The 12,420-nt window shown below is 43.1% G+C and overlaps 1 protein-coding gene across 1 annotated transcript in view; it reads left to right on the forward strand.

Annotated features, from left to right (window-relative positions):
* Positions 1-12,420, forward strand: part of DPP4 (dipeptidyl peptidase 4) — an 84,372-nt gene that overhangs the window by 42,341 nt on the left and 29,611 nt on the right. Inside the window, exons 11-16 of the mRNA XM_032409468.1 lie at positions 4,086-4,221; positions 6,394-6,438; positions 8,687-8,794; positions 9,054-9,121; positions 10,061-10,114; positions 10,490-10,611. Coding sequence (XP_032265359.1) covers positions 4,086-4,221; positions 6,394-6,438; positions 8,687-8,794; positions 9,054-9,121; positions 10,061-10,114; positions 10,490-10,611 — 533 coding nt within the window. The remainder of the gene's footprint in view (positions 1-4,085; positions 4,222-6,393; positions 6,439-8,686; positions 8,795-9,053; positions 9,122-10,060; positions 10,115-10,489; positions 10,612-12,420) is intronic.

The following is a 12,420-nucleotide window of genomic DNA, read 5'->3' on the forward strand; positions in this document are numbered from 1 at the left end:
TGGGTGATTCACCGAGTTAATCACTCCACCTTCTGCAGTTGCACTTAGGAGCAATTTCTCTCCAACATTCTTTCTGGTTAGTAATGCCTACCTGATGTTAAGTATCCTTAACATACCAAGAAAACCACGTACACACATGAGGGGAATTAATGCAACTCAACAGACATTTATTAAACTCCTACTCAATGGTCACTTTACAAAGGGATTCTCTGTAGTATGACCTTCAAAAGCAGGTCTGTCCCAGTACATTCAAATATAATTTGCTTTATAAAATTCAGCTATTTAGTTTACACACACTCTGTAGGAATAAACAGACCTCACTCGTAGAGTGAGGAATTTGATCCTGAAAAAAAGCAAGAGGGTGAAGCTAGCCAACAGTATTTACCAGAGGGATGGGTGGAGGTTCTATAGAGGGAGCTCCTGGGAACAGAAAATCTGAATCGTGGCTCCAACACTTCCCAGTGTGTGACCTTGGGCGAGTTACTTAACCTTTCTCCACCTCCTTTTCCTTGTCTGCAAAACATGAACCTTAGCCTTCCTAGCCCATAGGGTGCCATAAACTTGGAGCACTTGGAATGGTTCCTAGCACAGAGTAAACTGCTCATGGGTGTGAACTCCTATTATTATATCCAGAAATTACTCCATTGCTTTAGTATTAAAGTCAACCATACTCTCCTTAGAATAACATTGTCCCAGAAGTTAGAAGAGCTTTGAAATTGAATCACCATGTCTGACAGGATAGGCGGTCTCTGGCTCAAGGGAAGTCCAGGTTGCCTGACGGTCCCTCTTCTGTCCCTTCCCACCATTACATAAGCAATCTATTCAGTAGACGCCTCTCTGCTTTTACAGAATAAAATCAGCCTCCAGGGGCACCTGGGTAGCTCAGGTCGTGCTCTCAGGGTCATGAGATCCAGCCCCAGCTGGGGCTCCAGGCTGGGCAGGGAGTTTGCCTGCTTGAGCTTCTCTCTCCCTCGCCTTCTGCCCCTCCCCCACTTGCACATGCATGCGCACTTTCTCAAATAAATAAATCTTTAAGAAAAATCAGCATGTAATGTAATTTATAGTTGATATTCCTGCTCTTTGGATTTTTCTGGTCCTAAGTGGGACTTAAACCTTTCAATAAAAAGTACAGTTGGGCCATTGGTTCCCTTATACATTTTTAATGACTCACTGACATCTCAGACTTGATCTTGGCACGATCTTGGCTCAGGGCAGGGTATGCAGCATCGTTCTGTCTCCCCCTAATTCCAAATCCTAAAGAGAAGCTGTGATTAAACAGAAGTATATTTCCATGAGGATTCAAAATGTCCCATCTGCTGGCTGCCCAACGGCCCTTCTGGAAGCATCAGAAGGTGCAGAGTACACCTTGGGCTACCCGAGAGTGACAGAGAGAGTGGAAGATACAGGGTCATGAACCTTTGATCTAGAAATGGGCAGGGAAGGTGCCAGATGCATATGAGTTTCCTGGCAGACTTCCCAAATTCCATTACTCCGATTTCGAATGGGGAAAAGTTACTTTTCTACTGCTGATTTCTGAACCTGGAGTACGATCTATGGTTTTTAGTAGATAAAGCACTTAGTAAAGGTGACCCGCTAATCATGTTAAAGAGTTTTCCTCCCCCCTCGCCCGCCCTTTCCCCCAACCGGCACACTTTAGAAAACGGAAGCCTGTTTCTGGAGCCTATGATCCTAATCGACGCCCATGGAGCCCTGGGCAATATGTGCATGTATGTGAAGAGATTTCCGCCCCCCCCCCCCACTGCCCCTAGAGAGGCACATGATTTTCATCTGATTTACAAAGGGATTTGATCTGTGATTGAGAACCACGGGCATAGAGGAGGGATTATTAGGGCCCACTGGCAAATCCAGCCCCATGCCTGTTTTTGCATGATCTGCAAGTAAGAAAGGGTTTTACAATTTTGAATGGTTGGGAAGGAAAATCACAAGAAGAATAATATTTCATGACATGTGAAAATTATATGACCTTCAGATCTCAGGATTTCACTGCAACTCCTCTACATGTGTTCGTCTGTGGCTGCTTTTGTCCTGCAAAGGCAGAAATAAGTCAGTGTGACAGAGCTCACGTGACCTGCAAAACTTAAAATATTTACCCTCTGGCTCTTTACTAAAAAAGTCTTCAGACCCCTAGTCTAGAAAGTTAATCTGAGAAAGTTTTACTTTCTCCCTTGCATGTCATTGTTCCATCCCCTTTGCAATGATTTAGTCCCTATCCCCAGCAGGATTTATTTGCCTTTCCAATTTCTCATTTAATGCCTGTGGGCTGGGCACAGGGCAGAAGAGTTGGACTCCATGAGGTGCCCTTGGTCCCGTGCGTGCAAGGAGGTGCGCACACTCTCAGACCCTGCAGCCTGGCGGTCGTTAGTGATGAGCCCCTTAAGACTGCTGATACCTGTGTGGACTGAGGGGCTTTCCAAGAAGCCTCAGTGGATATTTGAGGAAGACCTAAAGAAGTCAGAGCATGGCAGAGGTTTCAGACTGAGGGCAGGTTGAACAAAGGCGGGGGGGCAGCTGGGAAATCTCAGAAGGTGTTCATGGAATACCAGCCATGCAGACTGGATAGTGTATAGGTTCTTAATAAGCAAGAGAAAGGGCTGAAGTGGAGAAGAGTCCCTGTTGGTGGGAAGGTGGTGCTTTGCTGCTGGGTGAAGGGGTTTGATCTTCTTTCAGTACTTGCCGCTTGCAGCGGGGACAGCCGGGAGGTGCCCCTGGGGACCTTAACACAGGAAGTGTCCCCAGCTATAGAGGGGGGATAGTGAAGTGGTGATCCATCCTAAGTGCTCGTAAGTATTGGCTGTTCGCTTTCGTGTCTGTGAAGGGAGTGGAGACAGGACATGATCTGTGAATTCTGAGGAAGGGCAGAGCTATTGAGGCCACAAAGAACATGATAGGACCTTCCCCTTGGTCAGTGCTGCATTCCGCAGAACTTCAGCGAATGTCTGTTTTGTGCCAGGTATTCATTCCACTGGGGCCTGGGGACACCCTGTGAACAAGAAAGCTGCGGCCGTGCCTCAGAGAGCTTGTGGTCAGGCAAAGGGAGCAAAGAGACAGAAGGAGGGGGTGGCCACAGCCTGTGACGGGAAGAGCAAAGGAGCATTTTAGAGCATTCGGGGTGATGAGGAGGATATGGCCATGGGGCCAGGGCCAGTCAGGAAGAAGGGGGAAGAAAAGATTCTCTTGGAATTTTTCTGACACAAGGGAACAAGGCTTTGATCAGACAGTGGAAACCAATGATTTAAGAATGGTCATTCAGAATCACACTGGGTGCTAGGAGGAGCAAATAAAATAAACAATCCAGAACAAATATTTAGGTAGGCTAACAGAAAAGTAAATTGAGAATTCCACGCATCTCACTATAAATCAAAAGGTAGTTCCAAAAACGTTTGAGGTATGTGTTGGAGGAGGATGCATTGCTAGCGACATCTCCGTTCATATAAATTTTAAGTTACGGTTCATTGATTTTTTCACATGGTTCATGCTTTGACTTTTGAGAAAAGATTTTTACAATATAATTATTTGATTTTCAATGTTTGTAGAGATGTGAGTCAATTTTTTTTCCCCTTTGAAAACGAACTTGAGAAAAGGGTCAGTTATAATTTCACCCTAAAAGTAAGAATTTTCTGGAGAAGCATGCGTCAGATTACCAGAAAATATTCGAATCTCAGCCAGTGTCTCTGGCCTCACTGTAATGTTCTCTCAAGACAGCAGAGAAGAGATGGGAAAATCTCACCCTTGACTTCCTGGCACTACTAAAGGCCAAGTTGAGGACTTGAAAAATCCTGAGCCGTGGTGTGAGTCACGTTTGCTAAGCCACTGTTATGATGTCAGCTGCTGTTTTTCCTGTCAGATATATTTTAATTTCCATTCAAAACTAAATTACACTTTAAGCTTTCAGAAAAGGTAAAATATTGTGGTATTAAGTTGTTTTGACAACCATTTAAAATTATATGCCTCTTAAGATTGATTTCATTGAGTAAAATGTCTATCTGTACCAAGGTCTGGAAATAGTTATTCTCTCTCTCTTTTTCTTTCTCTCTCTCCTTCCTTCCTTCCTTCCTTCCTTCCAGGGATTACTACTTGTGTGATGTGACATGGGTAAATGAAGAAAGGATTTCCTTGCAGTGGCTCCGAAGGATTCAGAACTATTCAGTCATGGATATTTGTGACTATGATAATTCCACCAACAAATGGAGCAGTCCAGTGGTAAGGTTTAATGGGGACGTTCTGCTTCTAAAGCTACATGTGATCCAAGGACTATATAAAAACAGGGAGAGTGAATGGTTAGGAATCGGGAAATAAAGTTTGAGTTTCTTTTCTTTCTGACTCTATGTCAGATCCTGAAGCAGTGGGTAAGTCTTGACTAACTTTTAGAGAATCTGGTATCTGGTGGTACTTCCATTTCATCTGTCCTCATCAGTCATACTGTTTTAGTTATGGATAGTAGCACTTGGGGAGGGGGTGGTGACTGGAAACCCAGAAGATAGAATTTGATGTCAAAATTCAGAAAGCCCAAGAAGGCCAGCAGCTGCAAGGTCAACAGAGTGTGTTTCAATAGACAAGATATGGGGAGTGGAGAATGACTGGCTGAAAATATGTGAAACAAAACACGTATCAAAAGGCCACAAATCTCTTACCACCCTGTGACTATCTTTCAGCAGTCAAGAGCTTTAGAACATCAATAGATAACTACCAGGCAGAGGGGGTGGCAACATTAAGACAAAGGCGAGTGTTAATTCAGCCTCGAGGTGCTGGGGGGCAGGGCATTCCCCAGAAGAAACCACAAGGTTCAGCCAAGCTGGGGAATCAGAATTAGAGCTCCTGTGGGAACCAGCAACCTCAGGAGGGGCGACGTCCAGGGAAGGTTTACCCGCATATGTGAAGGACACCACTCCAAGCCCTTTTCTGGTAATAGGCTCTGTGCCTACATACTGCCCCCCCAACACACACACACACACTTCCCAGCCTGGTTGGGCACAGTGCCGATTCTTGCCTCCGAAAGCTTGGGCACACCATATCTTGATTGGCCCATTCGTTTATTTATACAGCAAACACTGACTACCTACTATGTCCCTACCTACTACCTACTATGCTATGCTGTGCATAGCTCTGGATTTAAAACAAACAAAAACAAACAAATTAGACAACATGCCAGTCCCCAAAATGTGTATGTTTTAGTAGGGAATACCATTAGGATAATCAATAATAACAGTTACAGTTTCTTGAACACTCACAGTAGCCAGACACTGTGGAGACAGAGGTTCTGTGAGGTTAAGGAGCTTGCTTAGGTCACATGACAGCCAGAATCCAAACAGAAAACCTAAGCTCTTTGCTTCCTGCCAATTCTATCATCCTACTATCAGGATATTGTGCCCTAAAAGGGTATAATCCAAACTAGAAAACCTAAGCTTTTTGCTTCCTGCCAATTCTATCATCCTACTATCAGGATATTGTGCCCTAAAAGGGTATAAGCAAAGTACAGAGGGAATGTAGGACCAAAGACGATGATCCACTCAACTGAGGACAGGCAATGGGAGATGACAAGGGAGGCCTAGAGCACCCGGGGCAGAGAAGGGCACAAAGACCCTGGGAGCAGAAGCTGTGCAAAGGCATCCAGTGAATGGCTGGGAGCGCCAGGGTCTGGGGCTCCAGAGGACGAGGGGCTGGGGAGAGGCACCATGGTGAGAACCGAGGGTGGAGGTAGGCTGAGGCTCAGGTGCTGTTCTGAGGAGTTTGGACTTACTTGTAAGACACGGGGAGCTATTTCTAGGTGTTAAATAAGAGAGGATCGTAATGGGATAGAACTGTCTGTTGCCAAATGAGGTCAGCGGGGGTTGAGCAGGGTGGAAGAGGAGAAGAGGAGGAGGGTCTCCAACCGGGAGGTCAGGGCAATGGGCCAAGCGAAACCTGACGAGAACAGAAGCTAAGGCAGTAATGGTGGAGAAGGACGAGAGGAATCAGAGAACCAGGAGGCAAGGGCCGAGGAGGCGGCTGTGAGGAGAGGAGGCATCCACAGTGACTCCCAAGTCTCTGGCTTGGGTGAGTGGTGGCACGAAGCAGAAGAATGAAGGCGTCAGAACAAGCCGGTGGGGATGGAGGCAAGATAAACGACATCATCTTCTGTTCCGTACGTGTTGAGTTGAAAATGCTGGGGGAGCTTCCGGGGCCACATATGGAAGACAGAGCTCTAGGCAAGAGAGGTAACTGTTCTAATGCAATCATATAAACAATCTGAGCATAAATACAACTATATAAATGGCGATAGTTTTCAATTATTTTAAGTACAGTTTTGCTTCTATTACCACGAGTTGCAGATAAAGAATAGAATTAATATCTTACTTCTCTCTGAAACACTGCCTTGTATTTTTCCCTCCCTAGGCACAAGATCACACTGAAATGAGTACCACTGGCTGGGTTGGAAGAGTAAGTGCTGAAGAGTTACAGGGTTTTTGTGGTATGGATCAGATACTCAGAGCTATTTGATATTTGGCAGATATACCAAAGGGGGCCCTATGTTATTTGCTATTAATAGAGATATTACTAGACCTATTTCTCAAAATATTTAAATGCTCCCTGCAGAGGTAGCTTTTCATGGGGAATATAGAACATGCTCAGTTGGAAAAAGGAACAGGACAAGTGAAAACTTGAGAGCAGACAAAACAAAAGACATACTCTAGGCAAACTGTAGCTCCTGAAAAGTTAAAAAGCAACTGCTGCTGAAAAGCAGCTAAGATGCAGAATATGCTCGTTGACCTCATCTTTGAAGTCCTGTGCTTTGGAGGCAGAAAACATGGCTTCCATCCACCGCCTACACAACTGTGTAAGGAGATGCGGCTATATCCAGCAGCCACTCGGCAGCGATGGTAGCCATCCAGCCACACTGCTGCGCACCTCCCTTTGGAGGAAATCATACTCGTGTGGCTTCACGCTTTACTAGGCCCCAGATGCAGTTTTATCCAAGAAAGCATGGTGACCCGCAGAGACTAGTCACGCTTCTCTCTCCCGCTGCACTATGCCTTGGGCAGAATCACCAACCGTGTGGCTACCGGACCGTGGGATGAAGCAAGTTAGCGGAGGATCTCCAGCCATTGTGGCATCCCATAGAAAGACGATGAACAAATCTCACCTAATTTTTATGATCACCACTCTTAAGCCTCCTTTAAGAGAGAAACAAAGGGACAAAAAAAAAAAAAGAAAAGTAAAGATTTCATTCACATCTCTTGGGGCATAGAGGGGAGGCCCCTGGTCCAGAAACAGGACCCCATCCAGCTGGGCTCAGAGCTCTGATAGCATTCACACGTCCCTTTTCTTCAGGCATTGATTGGGCAGAGGGGAGAGGTTTGCCAACATGAAAAGTGGTTTCCTCCATGGCAAGAGACACGCTACACTTCCTCACGACTCTTTGAAAAAAATATGTTTTTTCCTCTCTGTATTTAACCAGACAGATGCCACTTTTCACACATTTCTACTAGGCACAACTCCATCCAGGGGAAACAGGGAAATGTATTAAAAAGATAAGGCTGTGAACACAGGTCTAGAGAGGGGAATGTGTTTCAGAGAGCTGTAATGAGAACACCAAGTGTACTGCACGCCTCAGCTTGCTCCATAAATGAATCCACTTTGAATCACTAAAGAGAAGAGGGAAGCGTTTTTCTTCCTTCCCAAAATGGGAGCTGATGAGAGAGGAAACATCGAGGGTAAAGTGAACCAACAATTTTTAAAAGACCATCTCCTACCTGCTCTCAAATGTAGGAAGGAAATCGAAGTCGTAAAGCGACATATTCCCTTCAGGCTGGGATAGATATTCTTCTGCTTAAACTACATTATGTTCTGAGAACTATCTTTTATTGAACTGTGAAAAATGGAAATTTTATACTATATTTCCATACAACTACTTTTTTGGTAAATTGTTGATCCTATTTAGCAAAATGAAAAGACTTACAATAAAAATGGTAACTATAAGAATGTTTCCATGTGAAATGTACGACACACATTCCTTACAGTATCCAGTCCAGAAATGGTTAAACACTTTCTGGCTTTCAAAAAGAAATAAGTATTTAAAAAGGAGGGAACAAAGCCCTCAAATTGAAAACCACTTCTTATCTGAAACAGTAAAAATAATAGTCTGTTTCAAACAAACAAGCCAACCAACCAAACAGAAAGCAATCACTCACGGATGCCAGGGGGGAAAGCCGTGTGGGGGATGGGCAAAATAGGTGAAGGGGATTAAGATGTACAAACTCCCGGTTATAATAACAATAATAATAGTCTGTTTCAAGAAAGCACATCTGTGACACTGAGGAAATTTACTTCTTAAAACTGAAAGATGAATGCTAATTTTTGCACATTTATAGCCAGAAGTCATAGAGTTATCCTCCACAGAGAAATGTCCAGAGATAACAATATCACTGATATGTGTTGAGAGTCCTGCGTAAGCCTTTTTATGTGCTTTCTCTCATTTACTCTGCACAAAAAATTCCCTGAGAAAGATCTTTTTGTCTGCATTTTCTAGAAGGAGAATTTTCTTTTGAGACACTCTGGTTTCACTTGGCAAGTAAATGAAGCATGGGTTTTGGGCAGAGGTGTTGAGAGGACTTGGAAAAATTAAAGTTGGTACTGAGATGAGACTGATGTGCTCTAATCTGTTTTTTTGTTTTCTATTATTCTGTAGTTTAGGCCTTCAGAACCTCATTTTACCTCCGACGGGAAGAGCTTCTATAAGATCATCAGCAACCAAGATGGCTACAAACACATTTGCCTATTCCAAATAGATAAGCAAGTAAGTATTCTTACATAATTTATTTCAGGTTGATCTCTTTTTTAATGAGACTGACTTGAAGTAGAAACATTTGGTAAAGTCAATCAGTATGTACTAATAATCCGGCTAATTCAAATTCCAAAGTGGTATCTGGAGGATGATGGGATAGGGAGGGGAAACCCAAGAAGACCTAAGATTATCTAAATTGCTGCTATAAAAGATTCAACCCTCCACTTCGATTAGAGGGTTTAATAAACGTCTTTTTAAAAAATCCCATTAGGGTTGCACATTTATTACAAAAGGAGCTTGGGAAGTCATCGGGATAGAAGCTCTTACCAGTGATTACCTGTGAGTATTCTAATAATTGATAGGATGTAAACATACTCGTTGTAATCACACCCTCTTTGCCCAGAAGTAGGGGAAAATCTCCTACAAATAAAGAATAGTCTATTTGGAATGTGTTCAGTACTTTTTTCTTTTTAGCATACGGAAGCCTTAATGATTTTCACATATGCTTAGCAGATTTGATAGCATGCCACCAAGCAGCTCTACCTCTTGCTCTTACCTGCTTTACATTAGAAGAGCTGTAGCCTCTTTTTCTTAAAACGTCTTGGAACACCGAACTAGAATCAGGGGCATTTTGTTAAATTTTAACTGGCACCAAATTTTTGGAAGGCTCGGAGAGGCTATTTTATCTGTCCGTATCTCGGCCTTACTCTGGAAAATGGAAAGCTTTAGCAGAGGCTGTCAACTACCATGCATGCACGAGTTGGTGGAAAAGGAGTGTTATTTTTCATTAGAATCTGAGGCACTTCTATAATTCATTATTGGGTCTCACCACGGAGGATTTTTGCCACTGCCCAAAGCAGTTTTTGAAGGGCCTCTTTAGAAGTGGCTCAGCTGCTCTCAGAAAGATGGGGCTCCTGCCATCTAGTAGTTTGCGCTGTAAAATAGAAAATATGGAAAACAATATAGGTACGTGGGCTCTCAACTTCAGGCTGGTTGTCCGGTGGTACTTTTCTCACAAAAGACTTTTTTTTGAGTTTTCACTTGTCACTTTAGTGAAGGGAACAATCCCTGCATTCAGATATTTTAGTCTACTTTAAAAAATAGGATCTCCTAATCTCCTATTTAGAGATGACAGGAAATAGGCTTCTGGGGGGAGAGGGGGCAGGGAAGAATGATACGAGAAGGGCCAGCATGAATGTTTGGTGTTGAGTTAAATAGAGTGTACTTGACTTTCTTTAAAAACATAATCAACATATATTTAATTTGTTTTCTTCCCAGATACTACATTAGTAATGAATATAAAGGAATGCCAGGAGGAAGAAATCTTTATAAGTAAGAGCTAAATCAAATTATTGACTTGAGTCTTTTTAGCTGAAGAACAATTTCTGGGTTTGGTTTTGTTTTGTTTTGTTTTTCCGCGTTTTAACTAACTGGAATTGTAATTGAGCACTTTCATTCCCTTATAAATTAAACCCCAGGTGTCAACAGCAGAGAATGACTTTATTAAATGTTTTGTGTTATTCCCAAACAATGGGAGGTTTGAGGTTATTATGAATTAATCCATGTATTTGTTGCACATTAAAAAAAAAAGTTTTTGAGCATTGTTTTGGCATTCTGATACCTTTGAAACTAGAATATGGCATTATTCAATTCTGTCTTTTCATTTATCCTTTCATTAAGCACTTAATTTCCACCATTGGTTTACAGAATCCAACTGAGTAACTACACAAAGGTGACATGCCTGAGTTGTGAGCTGAATCCAGAAAGGTGTCAGTACTATTCTGTATCATTTAGTAAAGAGGCAAAGTACTATCAACTGAGGTGTTCAGGTAAGTGTGAACTGCCAAGGGGAGGCAGAACATCATGTCTGTCTATCTGAAGTGGCTCCCTCCATTCCTGCCTTCCACTCACCAGCTGACTTTGTTCCTTCTGCTCTTCAGACAATATTCTTACCACCCTCCTGGCTCATTCTCTCTTTTTTTTAAGATTATTTATTTATTTATTTATTTATTTATCAGAGAGAGAGAGAGCACACAAGCAGGGGGAGTTGCAGGCAGAGGGGGAAGCAGAGGGAGAGGGAGAAGCAGGCTCCCCATTGAGCAGGGATCCTGATGTGGGACTGGATCCCAGGACCCTGGGATCATGACCTGAGCCGAAGGCAGACGCTCAACCGACTGAGCCACCCAGGTGTCCCCGTCCTGGCTCATTCTGCCCATCTATCCCTTTCTGTGTCCAGTCTGGGAAACATTCTTTCTGCCCTGCTTAGTTTTCTCCTCTTGAATCTGAGGAGCCCTTGAAATCACCTAAGTCCCCTTCTCTTCAAGCACATCTAAGTGGTAAGTTAACCACCTTTCCTCCCCTTCTAACCAAGAGAGTTGCATGGCTTGCTTTTAACTGAACGCACAACAAATATACACATACACTGGAGACTACGTATAGCAGAGGCACTTGATTTTATACATATATTATATATATATTATATCTATGTGCATATATACATATAGATTTTTTATTGTAGTTTTTTTATTGTAGATTTTTTAATTATTATTTTATGCATTTGCCCCTTTAGATGAGAAAATGTATGTGGGTAGTGTCTGTCACCCAACCTGCTCACTGCTCCATCTTCTGTTGCTATTTTATTATTGTTTTCTTTATTATAAATGAAGAAACTTGGAAAGGACAGGCAACGTGACTTGCACAGGTCACACAGCTAAGAAGAGGCACAACAGGATTCAAGCACAGGGCTCCATCTCCTGAGCCCTCCTGAGCCCTCCAATAAGCCCTATGCTAGATTACTTCTCAAAATGAAAGAATCTGGATCTTCTGAAAAAGAACTGTCCCTCGCCGGAAAGAGATCTCCAAACCAGCTATCTGAATCTTTATTTACTAGCACATTTTCTTTATTATTACATCTTTCTCTCTCTCTTTCTTTCTTTCTTTCTTTCTTTTTTTTTTTTCTGGGACTGTTTTTAGTCACCATTTCTTGGGCACACATTTCATACTAGGAACTGTGCTAAAAGTTTTATATTTGTAGTCTTGTTTGATTCTTAAGAAAACTCTATAAAGTGATACTGTTCTCCTTTTATATGTAAAGAGATGGAACATAGATATGTTGTCACACAGCAGGGAAGCCAGGATTCAAACCCAGGTCTTTATAATGCCTTCACTGTGGTTCTGATCAAGAGTAAAACATTAATATTATCTAAATGCATCAAAATTAAATAGCTCACCAAATAGCTTTTCTATACATTACCTTCTAGTCTGCAACCACCAGTTGGGATAAATAGTGAAGATATGTTCATGCGAGAAAAACACTTTTGCATGCCAGAAAGGAATCGCTTATCCAAGTCAGGCACCGTGCAGATGTGCCCCCTGGCTCAGGACTCAGTGGGGCGGGGGCAGCGGGAGGGAAGTCCGCCCCCCACCCCCAGGCTGGCTCCAGAGCTCCGCCCTAAGGGGGCGGGGCCTGAGAGCCGGAGTGGTCATCGCCGGATTGTGGATTTAGGGCTGGGAAGGAAAGACAGCCGTGTCAGTGGTTCGTGGGTTTAGTTCACAGTTGAGGAAATTGGAGGCAGCATGCCCAAGGCACTCAGCGGGGCCAGAGGTTCATTTTCTGCCTCATTGTACTGAGCCCTGTG

Source organism: Phoca vitulina, unplaced genomic scaffold, assembly GCF_004348235.1.
Source record: "Phoca vitulina isolate PV1807 unplaced genomic scaffold, GSC_HSeal_1.0 scaffold1, whole genome shotgun sequence".
Lineage (NCBI taxonomy): Eukaryota > Metazoa > Chordata > Mammalia > Carnivora > Phocidae > Phoca > Phoca vitulina.